Source organism: Nomascus leucogenys, chromosome 2 (genome assembly GCF_006542625.1).
Source record: "Nomascus leucogenys isolate Asia chromosome 2, Asia_NLE_v1, whole genome shotgun sequence".
NCBI lineage: Eukaryota > Metazoa > Chordata > Mammalia > Primates > Hylobatidae > Nomascus > Nomascus leucogenys.
In genome coordinates, this window is record NC_044382.1 from 104,032,096 (window position 1) to 104,057,744 (window position 25,649).

A 25,649-nucleotide genomic window follows, 5' to 3' on the forward strand; every position below is an offset into this window, starting at 1 on the left:
TTCAATCTTATATAATCTAATACCATTAAACAAAAGCCTACTTTTCTTAATTTGCCCTAGTAGTCAAAAGACAGGCAGTAATGATGCTTAACATTTACTAAAAAATGATTAATAACCTAAAATTAATTCAGTGAAAAGCTAATGTCCCAAGATAAAAGTAGGCTAATCTATTTATTAATTTAAGTAGGTTAATCTATGTCACTTTTCAGTGAAGAAATTTATAGATTTACAAAACAATGCTAACTAAATCTGATTAGATTAACAGCTTATTCTGACCAAGATTCCCAGGAGGAATCATGGGACAATTTCAATGCTGGTTTCAGTAAAGGACTCTTTCCAGGTCACCTCTATCCTAAAATGCTGGTAAAGTCTCAAAGTAAGTAAATGCTACAAAACAAAGATTTCAGCTAACAGAACCTATTGGGCTTTTAAGCTATTTGGAAGAGAAAATACATATGCTTATCACACTTCTGTACAAATATTTTACTATGGATTTTTAAATATATATATATATTTTTGAGACGGAGTCTTGCTCTGTCACCCAGGCTGGAGTGCAGTGGCATGATCTCGGCTCACTGCAAGCTCTGCCTCCCGGGTTCATGCCATTCTCCTGCCTCAGCCTCCAGAGTAGCTAGGACTACTGGTGCCCACCACCTCGCCCAGCTAATTTTTTGTATTTTTTAGTAGAGACGGGGTTTCACCGTGTTAGCCAGGATGGTCTCCATCTCCTGACCTTGTGATCTGCCCGTCTCGGCTTCCCAAAGTGCTGGGATTACAGGCATGAGCCACCGTGCCCGGCCTAATGAATATATTTTTTATAACAACATATGCTGAAGCTGTTTGTATTCTGGATTTAACCATTCAAGAAATCTGAATTAAATCATGTATAAAGATGCTTTTTAAAACTTACTTGAAGCAGAAACAGCAGATAACAGTGCCAAGTATAAATCTATCCTCTTTGGCTGAGTGTTGTTCACTAAGGCCAGTTTATCATCAGCATGACAGGCTGCCATTAGCCCAGCCCAGACAGCAGGATCACCTAAAAACAGGAAATACAGTGATAAGTCTTGTTAAAATCAACATGTTACTTAAAAACTAACAAAAATGAGATTAAGAGTTTACAAGTTAAAAAAATGGTATCTAAAAAAAAATTTCACTTTCTCAAAGGAAAATTAAACTGCACATGTTTTCAAAGACACATAGCTACATTCATCTTTCCGGATTTGCCAATTTTTCCAAACATATCAGAGGATGAGAAACATCCTATTAAGCTGTTTTTCCATGGCTGGTTAGCTCAGCTGCCTAGAGTGCTGTATTACTGTGGAAAGTGCAATTAGATTCACTTTAACTGGACACCAAGGACAAGTCTCACTCATCTTCATGACTTAGTAGTTGTTGTTTTAAAGACCCAGTCCTAGGACAAGGAAGGTAACACAATTTTTCAGTTCTTAAGAAAAGTTTAAGCCAAAGGAAAGTCTCAAGATTTTAATTATATTCTAATAGGCAAGGATGAAAGTCACTACATAATTCCAAGTGAAGCATTTATATGACTGTATACCCTTCATTCATTTGATCTTTCTTTCCTTCACCCTTGACAGCAGCTCCAGGGTAGGGAGAAGAAGAAAAATCCAACAGCAGTGAGTTGGAAGGGAACTTTTTATGCATAGAAAAGATTAGGCATAAAGACTTCTCTTTTTAAGAAAGCTGTGAAAAAAAGAAACGTGAAGGGATTTGGAATTTAGAAGTTTTTTTCTTTTCATTTGTTTCGTCATTTATTTTTATATATCTTATTTTGCCGTTTACTTCAACAAGTTAATATTTTAGTCCTGCTACTCTTAAAAAAACAAATGAATGCTTTTAAAATCTCACAAGGGAGTGCTAGCTAACAATATAGTCACTTGATCATACTTTTCAGCTTTAGTTTTCTATTTTTTCTTATCTGACCACCCCACCCAATATATATTTCTTATCATATATCTGAAATATATATCTACTTCGGTTATAGGTGACCAGTATTACTGCTAAAAGTACAAAAATCAACAAAATTACAAGAATCATTAAAAGCTTATGCAGATCAAATACTTTCACAAAAAGTTAAATACATACCTCCATATTATGAAACAATTTTGCTCCAAATAATGACTACCTTATTTTAAGGAACATAGACATCATCAAATTCCAGAATAAACAAATGGGGACTATTTCCTAGAATTTATGATTAAATCTGATTACTATATAAAGAAAGGCACATGACAGCCTTAGATCTGGGTTTCAGGTCTAGCCATGCCACTAATTAATGTGTGGTAGTTCTTCCTGTAGGATTCATTTTCCTATAAAACAAGACAACTAAACTAGATAACAGCTGAGGTGCCATAGGGTCTTCAGTGCTATGATTCCAACTGAAGTGGACTCAATCTCTGAATATTAACTTTATCCTAAGATTAAGGAGATAGCCACTTTAGGGATCTTACAGTATTGTATAGTTTGGATTTCTGATTGGAGAATGGACAATAGCTGGCAGCAATTTCTTCTATCACAACACAAAATAATTACTGTTTCCATGAACTCTTCCACAGATAACCAGCAACCCAAATTCCCTATAAAATAGTGACTCTAATATATAAACTACAAACCTAAAAATTTTAAAACACAGCTTGCAAAAGATAGCTTTTAGTATCACAGAAGCACTAATCTAGCAGAAATTAGATTTTTTTCCATTCAATTCTAAATTCTTGGAATTATCTTTAAATTCCTGACAAGACTCCCTGGAATAGCATCTATCAAAATTGTGCTTTGTTCATCTAAAGATCTACAAGGACTAGGTGTACAGCCACTACACATGACTACAGTTATATTCATTTTCATTGGACTCTAAGGACAAGTCTCAAACAGGCACTCATCTTTGCCACTCAGTCACTGTTTTAGCATCTTATGGTGATGTCTCTGTTTCCTTGAGTATGTATTTATCCAGATAATCTGGGAACATCAGAGATCATTAGAGAGGACCTAATCTGGGCAATCTCACCTTTCTAAAGTTTATGTCCTTACACAATCAAAGGCTAATAGATCTTTTATCATTCTGGATCCACGATAAGAATTATTGAGAGTAAGTCCATCTAATATCTGCTTCAGAACTCCAAAAATAAAAAACCTACCAATATATATATAACATAGACAAATCAAAATGTTTAGTCTCTTTTTGTTTCTATGTCAAAATGAAAGAAAAGATAAACAACAGAATATTGCTTTTTTACTTAGTTTACAAAATAATCCCTGAAATGTTAGATATTTTGCAGCTTAATGAGGGTCTTTACAATTTATTGTGAAGATAACATTGAACTTGCTCTTGGTGTAATTTTTTTCCCAACAGTGCTTAGCCAAAAGCACTAGCATTCTGATCTAATACATCTGAAGAGTTAAAGGGGAATAAACTTAATACATTATTTCATATTTAAAATAATATTATATTATGTAAAAATATACCTTATAACCCTATACTGCTGGACATTCCAGTCTTCTATGGCATTTTTCCAGCAGTGGTGATGGAACACACTTAAGTAACATTCCTCAGTACCTTTGTGATCAACAGCCTACATATGACACAGTTAGCTCAGGTGAGGCCATAACTGTGGCATTTCTAACAGTTACCACACAAGATACATCCCCATCCTTCAAGAAGCTGACTACACATAAAAACATCTAAATATGCATGTTAAATCATTAAATAACTATAGGTAAAACTCTTTAAACCATATTGATACAAAATGGAAATAAAACTGTTTCTTGAAAATATGTGTATAGTTCAGATTTTCAGTAACAGGTAATAAAGTATCATTAAGCAGACATTCCTTTAGGCCTCTTTCAATAATTGATGCTCTCTTAATAATCAGTAGCCAAAAGCAGATAATCAAATGATATGCAAAATCTTGAAATATTTTCTTAAAATTCCCTTTTGTCTTATTTCATGGAAATATAAACTTTGCTCCTATAAATCACAAATAAATGCAAGATTGATAGAATCTAAATTCAAGAATATAAATATACTGAATTATCACATGCACCTTGAAACTATGTGAATCTATAATGCATCAATTTAAAAAGTCATTTCTGATAGCATTATATATTGTATTAAACATATAGTGCAAATACTTTAATCACCCAAACTCCTGTTGTAGAAGATCTAAATTATGCACATTTTTGTCTGGTATAAACAATGCCAATAAAATATATATTGTGTGCAAGACTTTTCCCCCCACTTACAAAATATGTATTTAGAAAAAAAAAGAATTGGAATTAATGAAATAGATATTATATGCACCTGGAGAAAGGAGAGCTGCCTTCTGAATGGTCTTTAGTGCAATATTTTTTTCATCTTCTGCTGAACTGCTTCCCATAGCCAACTGATTTACTGCAGTGTACAGTAATGCCTTCTAAATAAGAGAAAAGATGTTAGCCAATTTTCCTGATAGCTCCCTCTCTTTCAAACTGACTAGAAGACTCTATTTGATATGACATAATCCCTAAGGCTATGAAAACTATTATTCCTTCAACAATATTATTTAATAAATTCAACATTTCCTTTGTACTAGAACAAACTAACCTTTCCGTGATTTGAGTCCAGAATATGAGCCACATTTCCTGCTACAACACCTCCCTAGAACAGAAAATATTGATGATTTATACAAATGCAAAAACTTTCATGAAAAAGTAAAAATTAAGATTGATAAGACCTTTCCACTGAATCACTGGAAAGGTTCGGTTTTACCACATTCACAACTCCCAAACTTCTTAAAAGTATCAATTTATTATTACTGTTTGAAAAGATTAATAATCTTGTGAAAGGAAATCTTTTCTACTGTGACGAACTCTACCTTCAAAATATTCATTTGAAGGTTCAAAAGTTATATAATTTTACCAACCAAACATATATATTTTCTAACAATATAAAATGTATAAAGACTGAGAGAGATCACAAAGATAAACTAACATGGCTTACTATATGAAAATACATAGTATTTTTAAAACTTACATACTCTAGTAAAATAAATAAAGTTCAAGGCACCATGAAGCTCATCATTGCTTCAATAATCAACTCAATACTAAAAATAAGAAAAATACACATAGCATCACAGTGTTTTCATTAGGTCAATTTGAAATCTATAACTTTAAATAATTGCAGCTACTTCAAATGGTTGTTGAGATTATAAAAATGCTGATAGCTGACACGTAATAAAGCACTTTATTCAGGTAATTTTGGAGTCGAATAACAATGGTCTTCCAGGTTCTTTGAGCCAACTCATTCACTAAAAATAACTAAAAATATGAAATAAAACCCTGCTGCTCAAACTGTGGCTTGTGCATCTGCAGCATCCACACTCTCTAAGAGGTTGTTAGATGTGCAGAATATTGGGTCCCATCTCAGGTCTACAGAATTAGAATCTGCATTTTCACAAGATCACCAGGTGACTTCAGTTGCACATTAAAGTTTGAAAAGCACTGAGATAAAAGATTTTAAAAACATATTCTTAAAAGCACTGAAAGATTGACAAGATATTAAGGACTTACCAGGCCAAAATTGAAAGGGAAAACTGGAATTCAGAGACAAATGAGCAGGGTAGCCGCTTCTGCCATTTGCAAATGCTAAGAATTTCTTTTTTTTTTTTTATTTTTTTATTTTTATATAGATGGAGTCTTGCTCTGTCACCCAGGCTAGAGTGCAGTGGCATGGTCTCGGCTCACTGCAACCACCGCCTCCCGGGTTGAAGTGATTCTTCTGCCTCAGCCTCCCAAGTAGCTGGGACTACAGGCATGCGCCACCATGCCCAGCTAATTTTTGTATTTTTAGTAGAGACAGGGTTTCACCATGTTAGCCAGGCTGGTCATGAACTCCTGACCTCAGGTAATCCACCCTCCTTGGCCTTCCAAAGTGCTGGGATTACAGCCATGAGCCACTGTGCCTGGCCCAAATGCTAACAAATTTTAATTTTAATCCTGAAGGATGTATGGGCTAGTAGGACAAAAACTAAGGCCCAGATTAACACAAGGAGGGGATTATAGAGGAGACCTACATCAGAATAAGCTAAGACCCCAACAGGCCACACCCTAAGGTTCAAGATGAATCAGAATTACTCCAGGTCTCAAGAACTAGCAACCCAGGCACAAAGTAGCCTGATATGTCCAAAAACCCCAAGTTCTAAACTTTGCATAACGTAGTCCCAGATTGGTGGACCTCCCGAGCACCCAGCAGAAGCAAGTACAAATTATTTCTGTAGAAACGTACCTTAATTCTAGGCCTCAAATTATTCCTACAAATAATTTTCAAGTACACACAATTGGGTAAACAAAGAAACAAAGCCAACAAGAATGAAAATCAGTAGGAATAATGAACAAGATTCACAGACGTCAAACAAGTCTGTGGGTCTTGCAGACTTCAGATATTGGAATTATTAGTCATGGTAAGTGTTGAAAACATTAGCTATTACCATTATGTTTACCAACTAGTGAAGTGAACTATGAGAGGATATATTAACCACAGAAGTTAACAGAAGAATACAGACTCCTGAAAATATCTGGATGTTACAAATTAAAATATAGTATATAATCTTTTATAGAATGTCAATAACTTCATATTTATAATTACATTTTTGTATATTAGCAGTGTTCTAGTTCTTACTGCCTTATCTTTAAGATGACTTTAAATAAAATTATCTTTTGGGATTCAAAAACACATAGCTAATGCTTACTATATGGCAGTGTTACATTACTTTATCACATATCATTAACATAACCTGTATGTGTTCCAAAAGATCTTCTTACTTCTTTGTAGCTCCCAAAACATCTAGAGCAGTGCAACCGTACATGGAGAAAACGCAGTCTAGTATTCGTTGAATGACTAATGGAAAATTTCATTAATAACTTTCTTCATTGTATAAATTATCTTTCAGAAGAACAATGCCATAGTTTAAAATTATCATATTTACCATATCACAAGTTATTTTGTCTTTTTGCTAGAATTTGAAACATTACTTTACCTTTGCATTGCGTTGAGCATACTGTGCAACAACTCGAGACAACAGAGACCAAAGAGCAGGGTCACCAGGGTTGCTAAAGAGATCATCAAAAGTAGCAGGCTTAGGGACAAGTTACTTTAACCACAAAATGTACAAGCAACCAATAATTTATTAAGTTTAAAGCCTTTCAGACAACTAAAACAAGTTCATATTAATTGTGCATGTTTGGTTGAAAGTATTTTTAGAAAACATACTTTATATCACTTATACACATCAGCAGTCTTTATGACAATAAGAAGAAAAAATCAACAATGGATGATTATAAAGTCATGAGATAATTAAGAAAAGTTAAGGAAATTTAACACATTTGTGTTCAAACACAAAGAGATTAAAAATTATAGGATAAGTAATACTGCATGGCAGGAAGATGACTGCTAATAAAAATGACATAAGGAATAAGCTTTATATCAAAATAACTAAAAAAAAAACCAGCAAAGATTGTTAATAGAAAATGAACTCTGAAAAGAAAAGAGACTACAGACATGACACTTTATTGCTAAAAATAAAATATAATAATTAACCACTGCTGCTAATGACAGTTTTCCTTTTTTCAAATTTTGAAGAAATTAATGAATCTTTAAATGGCTAAAAATTACTAAAACCATCAATCTAGACAGTACCAGACAACAGACTAAGAATAGTACAAACTTGGGAATTAAGAGCTTTAATAGCACAACAAAGTTTGGGCCTTAACCTAATGGCCAAACTTATCAATTGAATTAAAAAACCACAATCCTTATAGGTAAAATTATATATACCATCAGTTACCTGGTCCTGTGTAAAATTTCATAAAACCAGGGTTTGGTTTTCAAATGTATATTCTTACCTTATTTTATAGGATTAATAAAGCCCAAATGTCAAATGCAACCATATCAAGTATAATTAGGTTCCAAGTTCACAAATACAGAATTTACCTGTGAACAGCTTTAGATACTTGTTTTTGCACTGCCACACTGCGGCCTTGGAGTGCATAAATTGCTGATGTAAGAAGGCACCTCTGATAATTACTGTCTTTGTGTTTGATGTGCTTCAGTAACTCATTAAGTGCTGCTTTTGACAGTGTAGCATCCTGCATTGCCAACCCTAGAGCACACAGGGCTTGAAGGCTTTCTGTGGTTGGTTCCTTTAAGATAGAGCTGTAAATATATTTTAAAATTACCTATTAGTTATGACTAGAGTAGTCTTTTTTTTTTTTTTTTGAGATGGAGTCTCGCTCTGTCACCCAGGCTGGAGTACAGTGGCGCAATCTTGGCTCACTGCAAGCTCCACCTCCCGGGTTCACGCCATTCTCCTGCCTTAGCCTTCCGAGTAGCTGGGACTACAGGCGCCCGCCACCACACCTAGCTAATTTTTTGTATTTTTAATAGAGACGGGGTTTCACCATGTTAGCCAGGATGGTCTTGATCTCCTGACCTCGCGATCCGCCCGCCTCGGCCTCCCAAAGTGCTGGGATTACAGGCGTGAGCCACCGCGCCCGGCCTATGACTAGAGTAGTCTTTATCTCTAACTATTAAAACATTATTTAGTATAAAAAGCAATTTATGTAAAGATTCACCAGACTAAACTCAACTTTAAGATTAATATAAAAGCAAGTTTCTTGGTGTTTAGAGATCACAATTTCCCTGACTGAAGCAGTTAAAAGCATCAATGACTTTTCACAGAGCAACAAAAGCCAAACTTATTTTCTGGTCATTACATATAAGTGATATGGTTTGGACCTGTGTCTCCGCCCAAATTCCATGTTGAATTGTAATCCCCAGTGTTGGCGGTGGGTCTAGTGGGAGGTGATTGGATCATGAGGCAGAGTTCTCATGAATGGTTTAGCACCATCTCCATTTGGTACTGTATAGTGAATTCTCACGTGATCTGGTTGTTTAAAAGTGTGCAGCACTTTTCTCTTCCTCCTGCTCTGGCCATGTAAAACATGCCTGCTTCCCCTTCACTTCCTGTCATGATTATAAGTTTCCTGAGGCCACCCCAGAAGCAATGCTGCCATACTTCCTGTACAGCCTGCAGAACCTTGTGCCAATTTAACCTCTTTTCTCTGTAAATTACCCAGTCTCAGGTATTTCTTATAGCAGTGTGAGAACTAACTAATACACTACGTTTTAGAAACAAATACAGATTCGCTTCTTTGAGTTTCAGTTCCAGGTAAGTAATTAGCACAATTTTGCTAAAATGTTGAGTTCCAATAAAATCTTAAAAGGTATAAATAATAAAAAAACTCTTCAATTAAAATATGATTTTTATCTTTCTGATAAAGATTTGTCCTATTTGCTCTATGATATTGAAACCAGCACTTTACATAATAAGTACAAATTGTCTCTATATCCACTACACTCCAAATGAGTATTTTTATAATTTAAGGATAATTTACATTTTATAGGTAAACATCTAGCATTTTTTTTCCTCTTTCAACTGTAAAATCTGACTTAGCCTTATGGAAGAAAATTCATTAATGTTTAGGAATCCCAGTTAATTTAAATAAAGAAAATCTTAGCTCTCCACTAATAACCAAATTTATAAGAATTATTATGAATTTTATACTGTAATAAAAATAAAGGAATTAAAAAAAAATTTTTTTTTTTACTTAAGTGGTTTCATTTTATGTACAAATAATGAACAGATGTTGTACCCATAAATTCTACTTTCCAAAAACAGGAGCTTTTTAAAAGAAAACCACATAATAACTTTTAAAAGGCACTGGGATTCCTCTGCTTCTAGATCATTGCTAGGCTAGAAAAATAAAGTTTGTTGTACCAGGAATCACAAGTTAGAACTGAGTATTCTCCAAAGCAGAAATTCTAGAGTGTAGTGTCACTCCGGGCAAAGACTATTCAGTTTTCATCCCTAAATTCCTACCAGAAGGGTTAAACCAGGTCAAAACAGTCCAGCATAATTAGGCTTCATCAAACAATGTCATTATGCTCTTCTAAGATGCAAATAAACCAAAACAGGAAATACTAAAATCAAAATAATATCTAACACTGTCATACAAATCGTTAGTTCCTTGTTGTATCCCCCCTTCTATAACATTAATAAAGGGAATATTTTACTCAAAGAATATTTTATTTTATACATCACTAACCATGAATTTTTGCCATTAGTTATTATACAAATGCTGCCTAGTGCCGTTATCCAAATGACATAACCATTTTACGTCCACAATTCACTTCTATAGTTATAAGTAGAATTTTCATGATTTACATAAGTACATCTATCGGTGAAGATTTAACACTGAGATGCAATCTAACATCCGTAATATCTGATGTTTTGTAGATGGCAATGTAGGAAAGATATATTTAAATCACTTTTCATTTAAATGACCTTATATAAAAAATAAACTAATAACTTAGCAGGTCTAAGTTTTAAACAATGCTGACTGAAATATAACAGAAATATTTATAACATTATAAAATGTCACATAGCTACCATTACGTCTTTGGACTATTTTTGGAAGCGGGAAATTATAAGTTTTGTACTTCATTTTGACAAACAGGTATGAAATCATGAATTTTCTGAGGCAGTTCTGAAGTAAATAGCTTAAAGTATCCATAGTAACTTTTTACAATAAGAGTTAATACATATGTGTCCAAACATGGAAGTATGTCAGTCAGTGTCATGTCTAGCAAATAACCACATGGCTAATGGGTACAACTAAAAAAGCCAAAAAGCAAATAGTAAAATATAAATTTCAATATTGACAACAAAAAAAGAAATTCTACTTTGTGCCTTGCTCAAAGGAAAAAAAATCTACCTACTTTAATATTTAATAATAAAATCTAAATTATGACTGAAATGACTACATTCTAATATTAAGCAAACACATACTGAATACTCAATATCTGTATGTTGTCTTTTACCATGTTCTAAGGATTTTACACATGGTTACTTATTATCATAAAGTCTATAAAGTTGGTAACCAGATTTTTTTCCCATAATGAACTTAATCCTATTCCCCTTAAATCAGTGTCTAGTACACTGCTCAGTTCCCAACATATGAATGCCAAACAACAGCAATATAGACTAAGTAACTGAACTTTTCATAGAAAGAAAATCAAACAAAAGAATGCCAGCGAGTAGAGATGGAAGCAGTTGGTAGTGTCAAGTTTGGGTGAAGACTTGCAGAAAATCAAAAACAAAGAAAGAAACATAAAAAACAAAAAACCTAGGCTTGGATCCAACAACATAAAACACAGGGGTAAAGGTTTTCTTTCACATAGGGGAAGCGGAAAAAAGGAAAAAAAGATTGTATATATATATATATTTTTTCCCATATATATATTTTTTCCCACTTTCATTTCCTGTCTTAAGCAGTAACCAAAGAATAATCTAACGACTCTAATACGGGGTTACTTTTGCCCTTGATAACTGCAGTAATCATTAGTATCTATGATTCTTGTCACCAAGCCATTTGCAAATTTAAGTTCTTAGAACATGTCATATATAACCATACATACATGTTAAAAGGATATAGCCATGTAAAGTGACAGGATTTTCTTTTAAATGGGTTGGTTTTTCCTAACCAGCAAAGAGGAAGAAAAAAAATTGCTTATTTATTAGACAAGGAAATGATTGTAATGGCACAGGGTAAGACAAAGGTATTACATCAAATAAACAAATGTAAAGTTTATCCTATAGAACTCACTCTCAACCAGTACCATCTAACCATCTCCATCCCCCCACCTTTGGAGATGGGGTAGTTACAGAGGCAATTTTTTTGTTGTCACAATGACTGAGGAGTGCTAATATTAGCACTTAGTGGGTGGGAGGCAGATACAAGCTTTTTGCAATGGGAGGATATCTCTGTACCATGAAGATTGGTATCACTCAAAAATGCCAATAAAACACTCACTGAGGCCACTGTTCAATAGCATACATTAATCACTACTGCTTGTGAAAGAATTAAGGCCACTTTTCAAAAAGCTAATCTTCAAGAAGTTAAAAAGTATTATATAAGTAACCACAAATAACACAAGTCGTCATTTTATTAACTTACTCCAAAAATACAGAAATAGTTTTAAGTTTTGTTACACATCTTTAAAAAGATTTACCTTTAAATGAACCTTTTAACCGGTTATTTTGAAAAGGAAAGTAGAAAATATCTCTTTGGGAATCCAAGAAGCCAAAAGACAAGGCTTCATTACAACTATCTTCATTAAAATTTTAAGATACTACTTATCAGGTGATCAGTTTCTCTTTTAAAAAAACAAATAATATGCAACAGTGTATTGGACAGTTTTGGAGAATCCAATAGAACAAGGGGTAAGAATTAAATCACAGTCTGTAGCTCCACCTGTCACTATCAATTTAGAACCAGGTAGGCCCAATCCCTTTTGTTCACCCAAAAGTTCCTAAAACATGAAGAACTTCATTTTACATTGCTCCAAATCTCAACCCAAATATCTAAGTATCTGGTCATGTTAAGTGTTGATGTCAACTATACATACCATTTAAATAGCAATGTCTTGGCTACATCCATTTTTCCTTGTTTATATTCAGTTATTGCCAGAGCTGTCAAAATATGGGCTTTGTCTTGCTCCGATTCAACAATAGACAAGGCCCTCTCATAGGCTGTTACATAGAATTGAAAACAAACAAAACAATATAAAAGCCATCCTGAGTGATGAAGCATGGGATTTTTCCTTTCCAAATCTTATTTTTCAGAAAGGTCTAAATACAATTATATCTTTGTATTCTCCTGTTTTCAAGCAGATAGAATAAAAATTTATAATAATCCAACTTGTTTTCACTGTTCCAAGGTGATTCTGAGGTATCATTAGGATTATTATGTGACAATCTCTAACTTCTACCTTCAGAATCTATGTGGGGATCTAGGTCACTGTCTTTAAGAGCCAACTTGGGCCAGAAGCAGAGGCCTGCATCCACTGACATATCACCAAAATTCCCACATGCAGCCCAGCAACTCCATCAAGCAGTAGATACTTCAATGCTCTATACACATGTGGGCTAAGCCCATATATGTGAAAATGCATCATTTAACATATTTGGAAAAATCAAAATCTATTACTAACAATGGTTGAGGTCTTCATTTATCAGAAATTAACATCTAAGCAGTGTAGAATAGTAAACATTTGTTTTCAAATGCTAAGTTACATATCTGCCATAAGTGATCTTGGGCCCCAGTTTCCTCATCTGTATAATGAATACTCAGCTCATAACACTACTATAAAGACTATTCATCATAATAACATTCTAAATGAGGTAACAGATAAAAAGTGCCTACTAGTATCGCTCCTGACTCCTAGTCAGATTTTAATAAACATTGCAACCCCCACCCCATCTCATTATAACATCTTTCTGTATGTACGCTCATCATGATGAAACTCAACTCTAGATGTGTCCTTAGCTTCAGAGCAATGTACTTACCTTTGCTGCTCTCTTTATACAGCCCCTTCATGAATAAAGCCAATGCAAAACCTATGATGTCTTCTAACTCTTCAAGGGGTGTTGACTTAAAAGCCTGGATAGCTTTATCATATTCCCCAATGGAACTAAGAAGTAAAACACAACTTACTTTTAATATCAAGAGTAATTCTGGTGTGTATCATCAAAATACTGAGATATAATTACACTAAGTTGGGCTGGGCGCCGTGACTCACATCTGTAATCCCAGCACTTTGGGGGTGGGAGGTGGGGAAGATCACAAGGTCAGGAGTTCGAGACCAGCCTGGCCAATATGGTGAAACCCTGTCTCTACTAAAAATACAAAAATTAGCCTGACGGGTGGCACATGCCTGTAATCCTAGCTGCTCAGGAGGCTGAGGCAGTTGAATTGCTTGAACCTAGGAGGCAGAGGTTGTAGTGAGCTGAGATCGTGCCACTGCACTCCAGCCTGGGAAAAACAGAGCAAGACTCGTCTCAAAAAAAAAAAAAAAAAAAAAAAAATTTACACTAAGTTTCTTTTGATAATTTCATGTGTAACTCCTTTTTTATAGTGGTCTACTAAATTACAAAGTGTCTCTTTTTTTTAACAAACTTTAATTAAAATCCCAAATTATAAAAATAATTTCAATTTGACTTTTATACAGATGTCTAATTTTTTTAAGCTGAATACTTAATTAAATATTACCCTATGAGTATGGTTCTAGCATCTTTGCGAAGCTTAACAAGTCATAAAATGCCTAGTCAGAATCAAACCTATCTTTTGTGTAAACTGTTTACCTGCACATTCTTTTTTCTTTTTTGGAGGGCATACAGATACACTAAAATTCCACAAACAAAATATTATTCCTTTTTATGTTTAAGTGAGAGGAGGCTGGGCACAGTGGCTCACACCTGTAATCCCAGCACTTTGGGAGGCCAAGACAGGGGGATCACTTGAGGTCAGGAGTTCAAGACCAGCCTGGCCAACATGATGAAACCCCGTCTCTACTAAAAAAATACAAAAATTACCCAGGCGTGGTGGTGGGCACGTGTAATTCCAGCTACTGGAGAGGCTGAGGCAGGAGAATCACTTGAACCCAGGAGGCAGAAGTTGCAATGAGCCAAGATCGCATCACTGCACTCCAGCCTGGGCAACAAGAGAGAAATTCCATCTTAAAAGAAAAAAAAAAAAGAGGGAGAAAAATATAAACTGTAATATATACTAAAGTGCAATACTTATTAATACAGAAGAATAACTTGTTTTTGCTTACAGATAAAAGGAACTTGTATAAGCTCAACTGCCATCACCTGAAGAGAAACACTATATCTGAGATTCTTCTTTCTGATATCCATCAGTATAACCTGAATCTGTTTTTATTTTTAATTTGTTGTGGAAATCTTTTTATAAAATCTTCTTAATCTTGGAGGATATTAATGGGGGCTAAAAATATAAGCAACCTTCACTTCTAAATAAGTTTTATAAAGGTGAAAGGACTTATAAAATCAATACTCAAATTTTGATAAAGGAAAGGGAACTACCTTGGATTGTTTTTGGATACATACATACATATATATTAAAAATATTTCTTTAAATGAACACTATCTTCTAAGAAGATGTGCATGCTTTTGTGGAGAAAAGAATGGAACTACAGAAGGGAATGTGGGTGCTTCAACAAATCTATCTGAAATTTTTTTGGGAAAAGTAACCTGAAGGCTGGGCTTGGTGGCTCACGCCTGTAATTCCAGCACTTTGGGAGACCAAGGCAGGCGAATCACGAGGTCAGGAGTTTGAGACCAGCCTGGCCAACACAGTGAAACTCCGTCTCTACTAAAAATACAAGAAATTAGCTGGGTGTGGTGGTGGGCACCTGCAATCCCGGCTACTCGGGAGGCTGAGGCAGGAGAATCTCTTGAACCCCAGAGGTGGAAGTTGCAGTGAGCCGAGATCATGCCACTGCACTCCAGCCCGGGCAACAGTGTGAGACTCCGTCTCCAAAAAAAAAAAAAAAAAAAAAAAAGAGAGAGAGAAAGTAACCTGAAGCAAGCTGACAGAATTTTAAGATATAATTTGATTGGTGACTTTTCATTAAATTATTCTATTGCTTACTGCATGTTTACACATTTCATACATTTCATAATAAAAGTAAATTAAAAAAACAGATAATCTGTTTTCAATGGAAGGTATACGTTTATACGTTTTCTTCTAAAATACTTACATTAGTATTTAGATTATATAAAACATCAAAACTAAAAAGAACAGATACTTTATTCCATACAATGTATCTGTCCTCTGTTTCAACAAAGTCTTGGAACTGACAGCTCTATCAACTTTTAAATATTTTTTTCAACTTTTAAATATTAACAGTTTAAAATAATTGAAAGGAGAGTCAGTCAGAACAGTGCAATTTTCCAATTTTGGCTATAATTCAGGTACACAATTATGAAAGAAAATAACTGGCTACCTAAGGTCTACCAGGTAGCTCCTTAAAAGATGTAGCACTAATCCTAAGACATCAAAGTATAGTTTTAACAGTGTTTTTCGAACAGTACCATTCAACTTTAGGGCAGCTCTAGGATGCTGCCTTAACTTGAATCAAAAACCTTCCTCCTACAGTATTTCTATTCTCTGGTCCCACTTCTACCCTCTGCAACAATTGGTTCTTAATCTTTCTTTCTTTTGTTCTTTTTTAGAGTTAGAAGTCTCTGAAAAACTGAGGAAAGATACAGAGCTCCTTCCCCATCCCCAAAAGGTACCCACACAACAATTTTTGTGTACTATTTCAAAAGGGTTACTAGACGCCTAATGTTCATCCCCAGTTTAAGAATATATAGCAAATCAGAATAAATCTAATTCCTCTTCCAATTAACTAGGCTTCTACTATTAGAGAAGGCCACTACCTCTCTTCCAAATGTTCTCATCTCCAGTCAACAAACCGCAAGTTCTAACTCTGCTCCATGTAAAGCACACTGGTGTTGGTTATCATTATAGGTATAGGAAACTGTTAACAGGGCCTGTTTCTATGGAAATTATGTATCCTACATGTCCCAGTATTCTGGGAACTAGTCAGCATATCACCAGTCCCATAGCTTTCACCAGAAAAATACAATCAATGGACAGAATTAATGGAGAAAAACTATGCTTACCATAACAATCTGCCGTAATTTCTTACTGCAACATTGTAAGTATCTTGGTCTTCTGCAGTCTGTAACAACAAAATTGCCCTTAAAAAAAAAAAAAGGTATTTTAACTTATCTCTGTGCAATAGCATTCTGTTACCTTCCTCTTTAGCTGAATCCACAGATTTTTGTTCATTTAACCGAATTAATTAACTGAATTAATTTAACTGAATTAATTCTACTAATTGTTTGGTGCTAGTTACAATAGCTTATTCATATTTTATTAAGTTGGTACCACAAAAGCACTTATATATATTTAGATTTTAGACTGTCAGGAAAATAACACCTAAATGACCTCTTAGTAAGTGAAATAATTTATTACATTTGAGTTTTAAATATTTCAAAAATCTAAATATGGGAAATGACTATGTCACAGCTTAAAGTTTTGACATATTTGGAGTTGATAGAAAACACTCTTGAAACTATTTATATATTAGTAGTTTGAGTTAGGAAGCCAGGAAATTGAATGCTTTCATGTGCCCTTGCTTGTACATACAGAAAAATATTTAAAGAAAAGTAAGTTGAGGGAAGGGGACTAGTCACTAGAAGTCCCTCAAGGATTAGAATAAATAACCTGCTGACAATGTGTATTTCCTTCTCATGCTCAGTTCCCTATGGGCAGGCAGGGAAATGTCTTAACAACTAAAAAGAGTTGGATATTTAACAAGATTTTTGGTTTTTATTTTCTTTCCTATTTAAAAAGGACTGGCTAGGGAGAAATAGCCAAGAAAGACTTTTTATCTCCCTGATGTTGCATGAAAAACAAGAATTTGCTAGAGAAGCCTAAAGACAGTATTATAGAGATGAAAAACTATACCCCCATTTAGATGTATGCCTAATCTGTGGTTTCAATGATCGAATTCTTGTTTAAAGCAGAAAACAGCAGTGATGATCAGTCAAGAAAGTGGTACATACACCCAAGTGACTATGCAGATGCCATTTTAAGCCTAAGGTGTAACCAATGTTAGATTCACAATAACTGCAATAATAACGATATGTACCAAAAAAAAAAAAATAGCAAACACCCTAGCTGCCTAGTTTTCTTTGTTTAAAAATCTTGCTCACTATTGCAGTCTGTCATATTTATACAGTTTACTCGTAAGTTTATTGGCTTTGAAAGAAGCAAAATAGTGGTTTTTCATATACACTTATTTTCATATACTTCTTTCCATACACACCTGGAAAAATAACTTCTTGATTACACAGGCTCCAGTACCATCTAGTGATTACTCCTTTGAACTACGGAGGGATCCATAAAAGCATATGGCAAAGCATTCAGGACACCTCAATTATTTTTTACCTGACAAAGCTTCTTGTAAATATTTATTTAGATTTAGGACAATAATGTGCCTCAGAGATTAGGCAACCAGGTCTTTTTACTTTTCATCTAGTAGTTGGTCATGAGATCAATAGTTATTTTCTTATCACCTATCCATTAATTTACATAGAAATTTATGTAGATTTATTTCCTACCACTCTCCAGCTGGTCATTCCATTGTGGCAGACTGGCTTTCTTATTTTGTAAACATGCCAAATCCACTCCTTCACTTCTCCACTTCTCTTGCTGTTCCTTCTGCCTAGAATGGTCCTGCCCAGATAAACAAGTGGCTTGTGGACTCAGTTCACTGAAGTCAGGCCTCAACTGCCTCCTTAGTAAATCTATCCATTCTTAAACTCACCTGAAATGTCGCTTTCTGCCCTGCATTCTCTGGCCCTTTACCCTACTTTAATTTTCTTTCTTAGCAATTACTATCATCACAGATGTTTATTAGCTTATCATGTCTCTTCAGCCACAGAACACACGCTCCATGAGAACAGGGCATCTTTTTAAATTTACTGCAAAATAGCCAGTGCCAAGAACACTGCTTGGCACACAGTAGTCAACAAATACTTATTAAATGAATAAACACATAGTAGATATTAAAGTCATTCAAACAAACACATCAAGTGTTCTCATTTCTTGTCTCATTGAACACATGTTCAAATCTAATAAAGCTAGACAAGTTCTTAAAAGACAGAGTTTTCTAAAAATCTAAGAAGATTTTTGTTTTGTTTCTTCTTTCTTTTCTATTGATTTCTCTTTCTCAATTTCTCCACCCCACCTCCTTAAGATGAGCAACAAAAACCAAAATATAGCTGAAAATTTGGGACCACATCTTTTCATCTTCTAAGATGTAATAATTGTATACAATGAAACATCAGGAAAGGAGTCAAAACAATTATTTAGTACCTTCTTCCTGAGAATGAAAATAACATTTGAAAAGCTAACCAATAAACAATGATAACATTGCAATTGATGTAGAACTTTGTTCCTTAGTTCAGCTAAAACCGGGTCCTTGTCACACAACCAGGAAAAGTTAGGCACGCAGACACACTGAAGGGTGAGGGGAATGGATTTATTGGGTGAAAAGGGAAAAGGAAAAAAAACCTCTCAGCAAAGCGAGAAGGGTTCCTGCTAACAGGTCCCCGTTAGCGAGAGGGGTTCCTGCTAACGGATTGATTCCAGGCCACACACCCAAGAACTGAAGAGGCCAGGCTCCTCCCCGCCTGCAAATGGCGTGAACTTCGCCTGGCTTCACCCCCTTCTCCCAATGCACAGGCCAGTCAGAGATTCTCCAGGAACCCTTCCCCTCATCTTCCTCCTGCATCTATCACAATTAAATGTAGTTTACCTTTGGTATGCATTTGCTGCTTCCTTTTTCAGTTGTAGATGTTCGTTTAAGTAACCCAACATTGTGAAAGCTGGAGCATAATTCTGAATTCTTTCTAGAAAATGAGAAATATCTTCATTTTACATATGCATACTGATGATATTAACAAAATATTAGTTTTATTTTTTCAGTATCTTAAATACCAGATTACCTCTTGAGATCACTCACACTGTTAAGAATAGTGGCCTGATTTTATCTTAGATACAATATGTCAGTAAAAACTTTATTAACTCTTCTAATTACTGAATAATGTTTAATACTTATATTTGATTTTTAGTTGTATTTTAGAATTTAAACATTTTTATGCCCAAAAATATAATAACTTGAAATTACAGTTCTTGTTAAAACCAGTCATGAGATTTATAAAGAAATTCAGTTCTTTGGCTAATTACTTAAGTCTCCCTGTGATTAAATTTAGCAATAATTTCTCTTGGTCGTTCTGTTCCAACATGTATGTATTTTAAAAAAATACCAAAGTCAGTATTGTACACTAGAAACAGAAGGTAAGTTTGGTACTTTTGGTGCAGTATTTTGAAATTTTAATGTCAAAAAACATCATGTATCTGAAACCACCATTTCAAAATTATAACTGAGACAGTGACAGAAATCCAACCTAACTCCATCTTGCTTCTAACCTCCATGCTGTCCTCGTTCATTCCTGGGCGTAGGCTAAACTAACTTTGGGAGGAACTTGGTTTATAGTTTATAGTTTGAAACAAAGATGACAACAGCCCTTTCCCAAAACAAACCCCCTTCTTGCCTAGGGACTAGACCTGCCTTTGCAGGACTAACGAATTAGTCAAAAGATTAATTACAGTTTAGGAGTCATACAGCTGGAGGCTACAAGATTCTCACCCTTCCCAAATTGCTCCTGGGGATAACAGCACTATTCAGAGCCTACACTTGATGGATCAGCTGGCATCACCCAGATTGATAAACTGGCTCATCTGATCTTGTGGCCCCCACCCAGGAACTGACTCTGCGCAAGAAGACAGCTTCAATTCCCTACGATTTCATCTCCGACCCAACCAATCAGCACCCCCGACTCACTGCCTGCCCACCACCATCCACCAAATTATTCTTAAAAATGCTGATCCCCAAATGCTTGCTTGGGGAGACTGATTTCGGTAATAATAAAACTCTAGTCCTCCGCACAGCCGGCTCTGCATGAATTACTCTTATTCTATTGCAATTCCCCTGTCTTGATAAATTGGCTCTGTCTAGGCAGCGGGCAAAGTGAACCCATCGGGTGATTATCTATCTATGAAGGTAAAATGTAGAAAAAGAAACATATCTGATCTAATGTACTTAAAAGTAGTAGTGGAAAGTAAGCCTTCAAATCCTTTAGATTATTTAACAAAGTACACTGTAACCATATCTTACGTGATTGTTAGGTTCTAAGATCAACAACTAAGGTTAAAATCACATAGTCAAAGTTATTCTTGAAAAATCCTTAAAGTCACAAAAGAAAAGAGTCAACAAAACTGAGTTATAATAAGCGTGAAGACCAGGCATGGTGGCTCACGCCTGTAATCCCAGCACTTTGGGAGGCTGAGGCGGGTGGATCACCAGGTCAGGAGATTGAGACCATCCTGGCTAATACGGTGAAACCCCATCTCTACTAAAAACACAAAAAATTAGCCAGGCGTGGTGGCACGCACCTGTAATCCCTCCCTGCTAATCTGAAGGCTAAGGCAGGAGAATGGCTTGAATCTGGGAGGCAAAGTTGCAGTGAGCCGAGATTGTGCCAGTGCACTCCAGCCTGGGTGACAGAGCGAGACTCTGTCTCAAAAAATAAATAAATAAATAAAAAATAAGCATGAGGAGATCCATGCCTTCACATGCCACACCCACCCTAAGGCAAACCCACCCTAAGTGCTGATGTTTGTAAATTAATTGCCTAGTCTAGTGCCTCAGGCTAAATGCATACAGAGTGCCACAATCCCCACAATATCTACAGTGAGGCATTTTCTCTCCTGTTTTTCACAATTTATCTGATTCTTTATATTATTTGACTGCCAATATCTACTGTTTTCAGTACTCTTGCTTAAACTCCTTGCTTCTTTATTAGTATTTTGTCAAAAGTTAATGAAACTAACATTTCTTGAGCATCTAGGATATGCCAGGCACTCTGCATAACATTTTGTACAAATCATCTTGTTTAAACACTAAGCAATAAATACTTTCCTGTTGAGAATTTTGGTAGCATGCCCAAGGTTTCAGTCAAGGATACTAAGTGGTGGAGCAGAGATTAAAACCCAATGGTAGTTTTATTAAAAAAGACAGAAAATTATTACAATAGATGGTTAATAAAATTTCACCACTCTGTCAACTTCTTAAACCTAAACGTATTTTTCCAGTATCTTCAAGAAAAATTAGGTGTTAAGTGGGGAAGCTAAAGGCACTGGGTTTGGCACTTCATTTATATTATCTCATCTAGTTCTCACAACTCTACAATCCAGGTATTGTTATATCCACTATTCAGGGAGTAAACAGAAGTTAAGGGTGGTAAAACACTTGGCCTAAGACTGCAGAGAAAATTAAAGGCAAAGCAAGAATAGCAGCAACTGTCCTAGTGTAGTGTGTATAGTGGAGAGTGTATTAAAGCCTAATACACTCTCCACTATAACAAGGAAATTACTTTTTTCTTGCATCATTAGGTAACAATTTTTATCTTTCTTCAAAAGCCTTTATTAAAATTTACAAAGTAAAGATTGCTTCGCCGTTGCAAAAAGAAGGCAAATTCATGTCTTAAAGAACACCAATATTTAATTTGAAATGAATTAATTTTAAAAATTATTTAAATTTGTACTTTCAAGACTCAAGAAAATATGACCCATAAAGAGGAGAAAAGTCAATGAAAAGGAACAGATTGAGAAATGAAAAGGTGGAATTAGCAGACAAGAATACTATTATAAATATTCTTTATATATTCAACAAGGTAGAAAAAAGATGAACATGATGAGAAGATAAAGGGCAGATATAAAAAAGACCCAAATCAAACTTACAAAACGAAAAATACACTGGATGGAATTAATAACAAATGTTTGTAGATTAATAAAATACATTTTTTCTCAATTCTTAATCCCTTTAAAAAATACAGATGCTCCTTGACTTGTGATGGAGTTACTTCCCAATAAAAATCATCGTAATTTGAAAAAAAAAATTATTTAAATTATTTCAATAGTTACTCAAATATCTTGCTATTATGTAACAGGTACCTTACCTACATATTTATTCAAAACAACTTGTGCTGCTGGAATAGCATTCATCTGGAGGATGTTGTACTGGTACAGCTCTGTTTCTCTGTTGCTTTTATCTTGCAATGTTGTGCAGACCCAATAAGCATAACCTAATGCTCCTTCGGTCTTTAAAAAAGCCAGTGTTAACAAGCGGACATAGGATAATAAATATGCCAATAAAAATTATAGTAAGAAATAAAACGATGCACTTCAATACAATAAACATCACATCTCAGTGTTCTTTAAATGTTAAAAGTACCTTTAAATGAAGGGTTGCTATGATAAAACACAGCTAAGAACATATTGAAATTACTTGCTCCAATCCTAAGTAGAGGAATCAAATGGGATAAAACGCAGAAAACAGAGCCTCGCCTGATGGGTTGGCTTTCCCCTCCCCAGCACCATTGCCAAAGGTCAGACCAGAAAAAATAAAATGAATTCTAAAACATTTTCATAAATAATCTAGAAATGTCTACCACGCCTACTCCTTATCTCATGTCTATCTTTTTCCTAGAGTCTCAGTTTCTATTCTATTAATATATGATTGCTACTATATCTATTAAATCTCAATGTCATTTCTTCACCAGCTCTTGAAAGTCGTAGAAAAAAGAAAAATGGTAGTTCTTTAATTCAAGACAACTAATCTGTTTCTAAGAAAGAATAAAGAATAAAAAAAACTGACATCATTAACGTCTAATACCACTATCTATTCGTTTTCTTTTTCCTTTTCTTAGAGACAGAATCTTGCTCTGTTGCCTAGGCTGGAGTGCAATGGTGTGATCATAGCTCATTGTATTCTGAAACTCCAGGACTCAAACAATCCTCCTGCCTCAGCCTCCTGAGTAGCTAGGACTACAGGTATACACCATCATACCTGGCTTATTTTTAATTTTTTTTTTTAAGAGACAGGGTCTTGCTATGTTGTCCAGGCTAGCCTCAAGCAATCCTCCTGCCTTGGCATCCCAAATCACTGGGGTTACAGGCATGAGCCACTATGCCTAGCCCAATATCTATTTATTCCCTTAACAAGGATAGTACTTTTCTCATTAACGAATCCTCAAGAAGAATGTTCAGATTCTTACATGCATATTTAGTTCTGTAGTGTGCCTGAAGAGATCCATGGTGTCATAACTTCCAACTGCCTCAGCAATAAGAGCCTATAAAAGGAAAAAAACAGACTCTTACTGTGTTTAAAAGAAAATAACAATAATAATACAAAATGAAACTGTCTAGAAGAACCAAAGGTTTACTAGCTGAGCTTAAAAGCAAAGTTAACCTAAGTTTTTCACTTCTATTGTTATTATTTTAACTAAATCTTCCAGTTACCTGCTACAATAAATTATTTTTAAAACCAAAAACACTTTTAAAATAAAAATTAAAAAGTGATTCTGATAATCATCTAAGATCTACTGACCTAGAGCAGTACTACGCGAAGTGAGGTCCCTTGGACCAGCCTCATAATCATCACTTGGGAGCAGTTAGAATGCAAATTCTCGGGCTCCCTGGGTTCAATGGCCGACACAGAGGCTAGTATAGTAATGCCACTGCTCCAGATGCTATCACAGTGAATGGGAACAGGAGTTTGCCTTTCTAGCTCTACTTGCTTCACCAATTAACTAGAATTAGGCCCAAGAGTCTAAAATACAACAAAAGATCTCCAAACCCTGATTAATAATTTTCTGATATGGGTGATGCTCCTACTCTCTGAACCAAAGCAACTGACTGCTTACTAATTCATTATAATTTCTCAACCAGGCAAGAACTTCGAGGCCACTCAGTCTAATCCCCTTCTTTTTCAGGTGAGAAAATTAAAATCCAGAAAAGTGATATTTTGAGATAAAAAAAGAAAAAAAAATCAGTAGGTAACAGACTCAGACTAGTAACAAAGTATCCTGATTCCTACTTGGCAATACAAAAATCTAAATTTGGGGAGGAAAGAATACTCACAAACAAGTGACAAATCAAATATGAAGATTTTACAGAAACATAATATTCAAAATGATCTTTGTAAATGTGCATTTTCCTGTACATGACAGTTAAACAATAGAGTTCTGGGTTTATTTTTTAGGCACAGTAATATCAGACTGGTAAGTGTTCAAAGGCCCCCCAAATCAGAGTTAAATCCTTACAAGTTTTGTGGCCTTAGGAATGACACTTAGGAGCTCTGACTTTCTATTTCCACAACTCTAAAGAGAGTATAACATCAACCATATCTCAAAGAACTGATGACAGATTAACTGAAATAGTGTATACAAAGAGCTGAGCACAGTGACTGGCACAAAGTCACTCAAATGCTATCCGTTACCATTATTATCACTGTCATGCATATTAGTCGGTTATTGATATCAACAAGCTTATCAGTAACTATATGTTATATTTCTTACTTGTCCAATCCAGCACATTAAATAAGATGGATCAAGGGATTGGGCCATTTTGAAAGCTTCATGAGCTTGCTAGGAAAAAAAGGCAAAAAATATTACAGCAAGTCATTTTATAAACTTATTAAACCACTTATGTTTAAAAAGCATAAGTCAAACCTCTCATCATAAATATGTATGAACATAAAATTTCACTGTTTAAGCATAATTAGCAATGCTTAAAGCAGTGTTTTAACTACACAGTTCTAGAACACTCCTGGGTGCAACAGATTTCTCCCCAGGTTAGGAGTTCTGAACCCTAGCAAAAAAGGGTTCTACCTTGTAGTCTGCAGAACTTTTAAGCAATCTATCATCCATCCATTAGCTAGCCATAGGTTTGAAGGCAATGATTAAATAAGGCTATCTGTTCCCCTTTCCATTAGCTTAACTGGGAGGATAAGAACTCACAACCAATGAAGTCCTAACCAATGAAGTCCTAGACATGTATTATACCTGCTACTAGAGAAGGAGTGATCAACAACATAATTCTGCATTAAGCAATCAGGAAACTTCAAAAATATCTAATTTGGACACATTAACTCGGATGCTTTTTTTTCTGCTACAAAAAATAACTTTTTATTACATACTGCTTTATACTATTTTCTCAACAATCTATGTATGGCAGGAAACAGTCTTATTTTTCCT

The 25,649-nt window shown here is 34.9% G+C and overlaps 1 protein-coding gene across 2 annotated transcripts in view; it reads right to left on the minus strand.

The window, feature by feature from the left end:
- The window catches only part of TTC37 (tetratricopeptide repeat domain 37), a 91,700-nt gene that overhangs the window by 25,989 nt on the left and 40,062 nt on the right, over positions 1-25,649 (minus strand). For both annotated transcript variants that reach the window (XM_030816979.1, XM_030816972.1), the window contains 12 exons: positions 24,972-25,040; positions 23,670-23,744; positions 22,572-22,713; positions 19,307-19,400; positions 16,602-16,679; positions 13,461-13,585; positions 12,521-12,644; positions 7,985-8,206; positions 7,032-7,104; positions 4,601-4,654; positions 4,319-4,430; positions 911-1,039 (listed from right to left, as the gene is read on the minus strand). In XM_030816979.1, the coding sequence (XP_030672839.1) occupies positions 911-1,039; positions 4,319-4,430; positions 4,601-4,654; positions 7,032-7,104; positions 7,985-8,206; positions 12,521-12,644; positions 13,461-13,585; positions 16,602-16,679; positions 19,307-19,400; positions 22,572-22,713; positions 23,670-23,744; positions 24,972-25,040 (1,297 nt within the window). The remainder of the gene's footprint in view (positions 1-910; positions 1,040-4,318; positions 4,431-4,600; positions 4,655-7,031; positions 7,105-7,984; positions 8,207-12,520; positions 12,645-13,460; positions 13,586-16,601; positions 16,680-19,306; positions 19,401-22,571; positions 22,714-23,669; positions 23,745-24,971; positions 25,041-25,649) is intronic.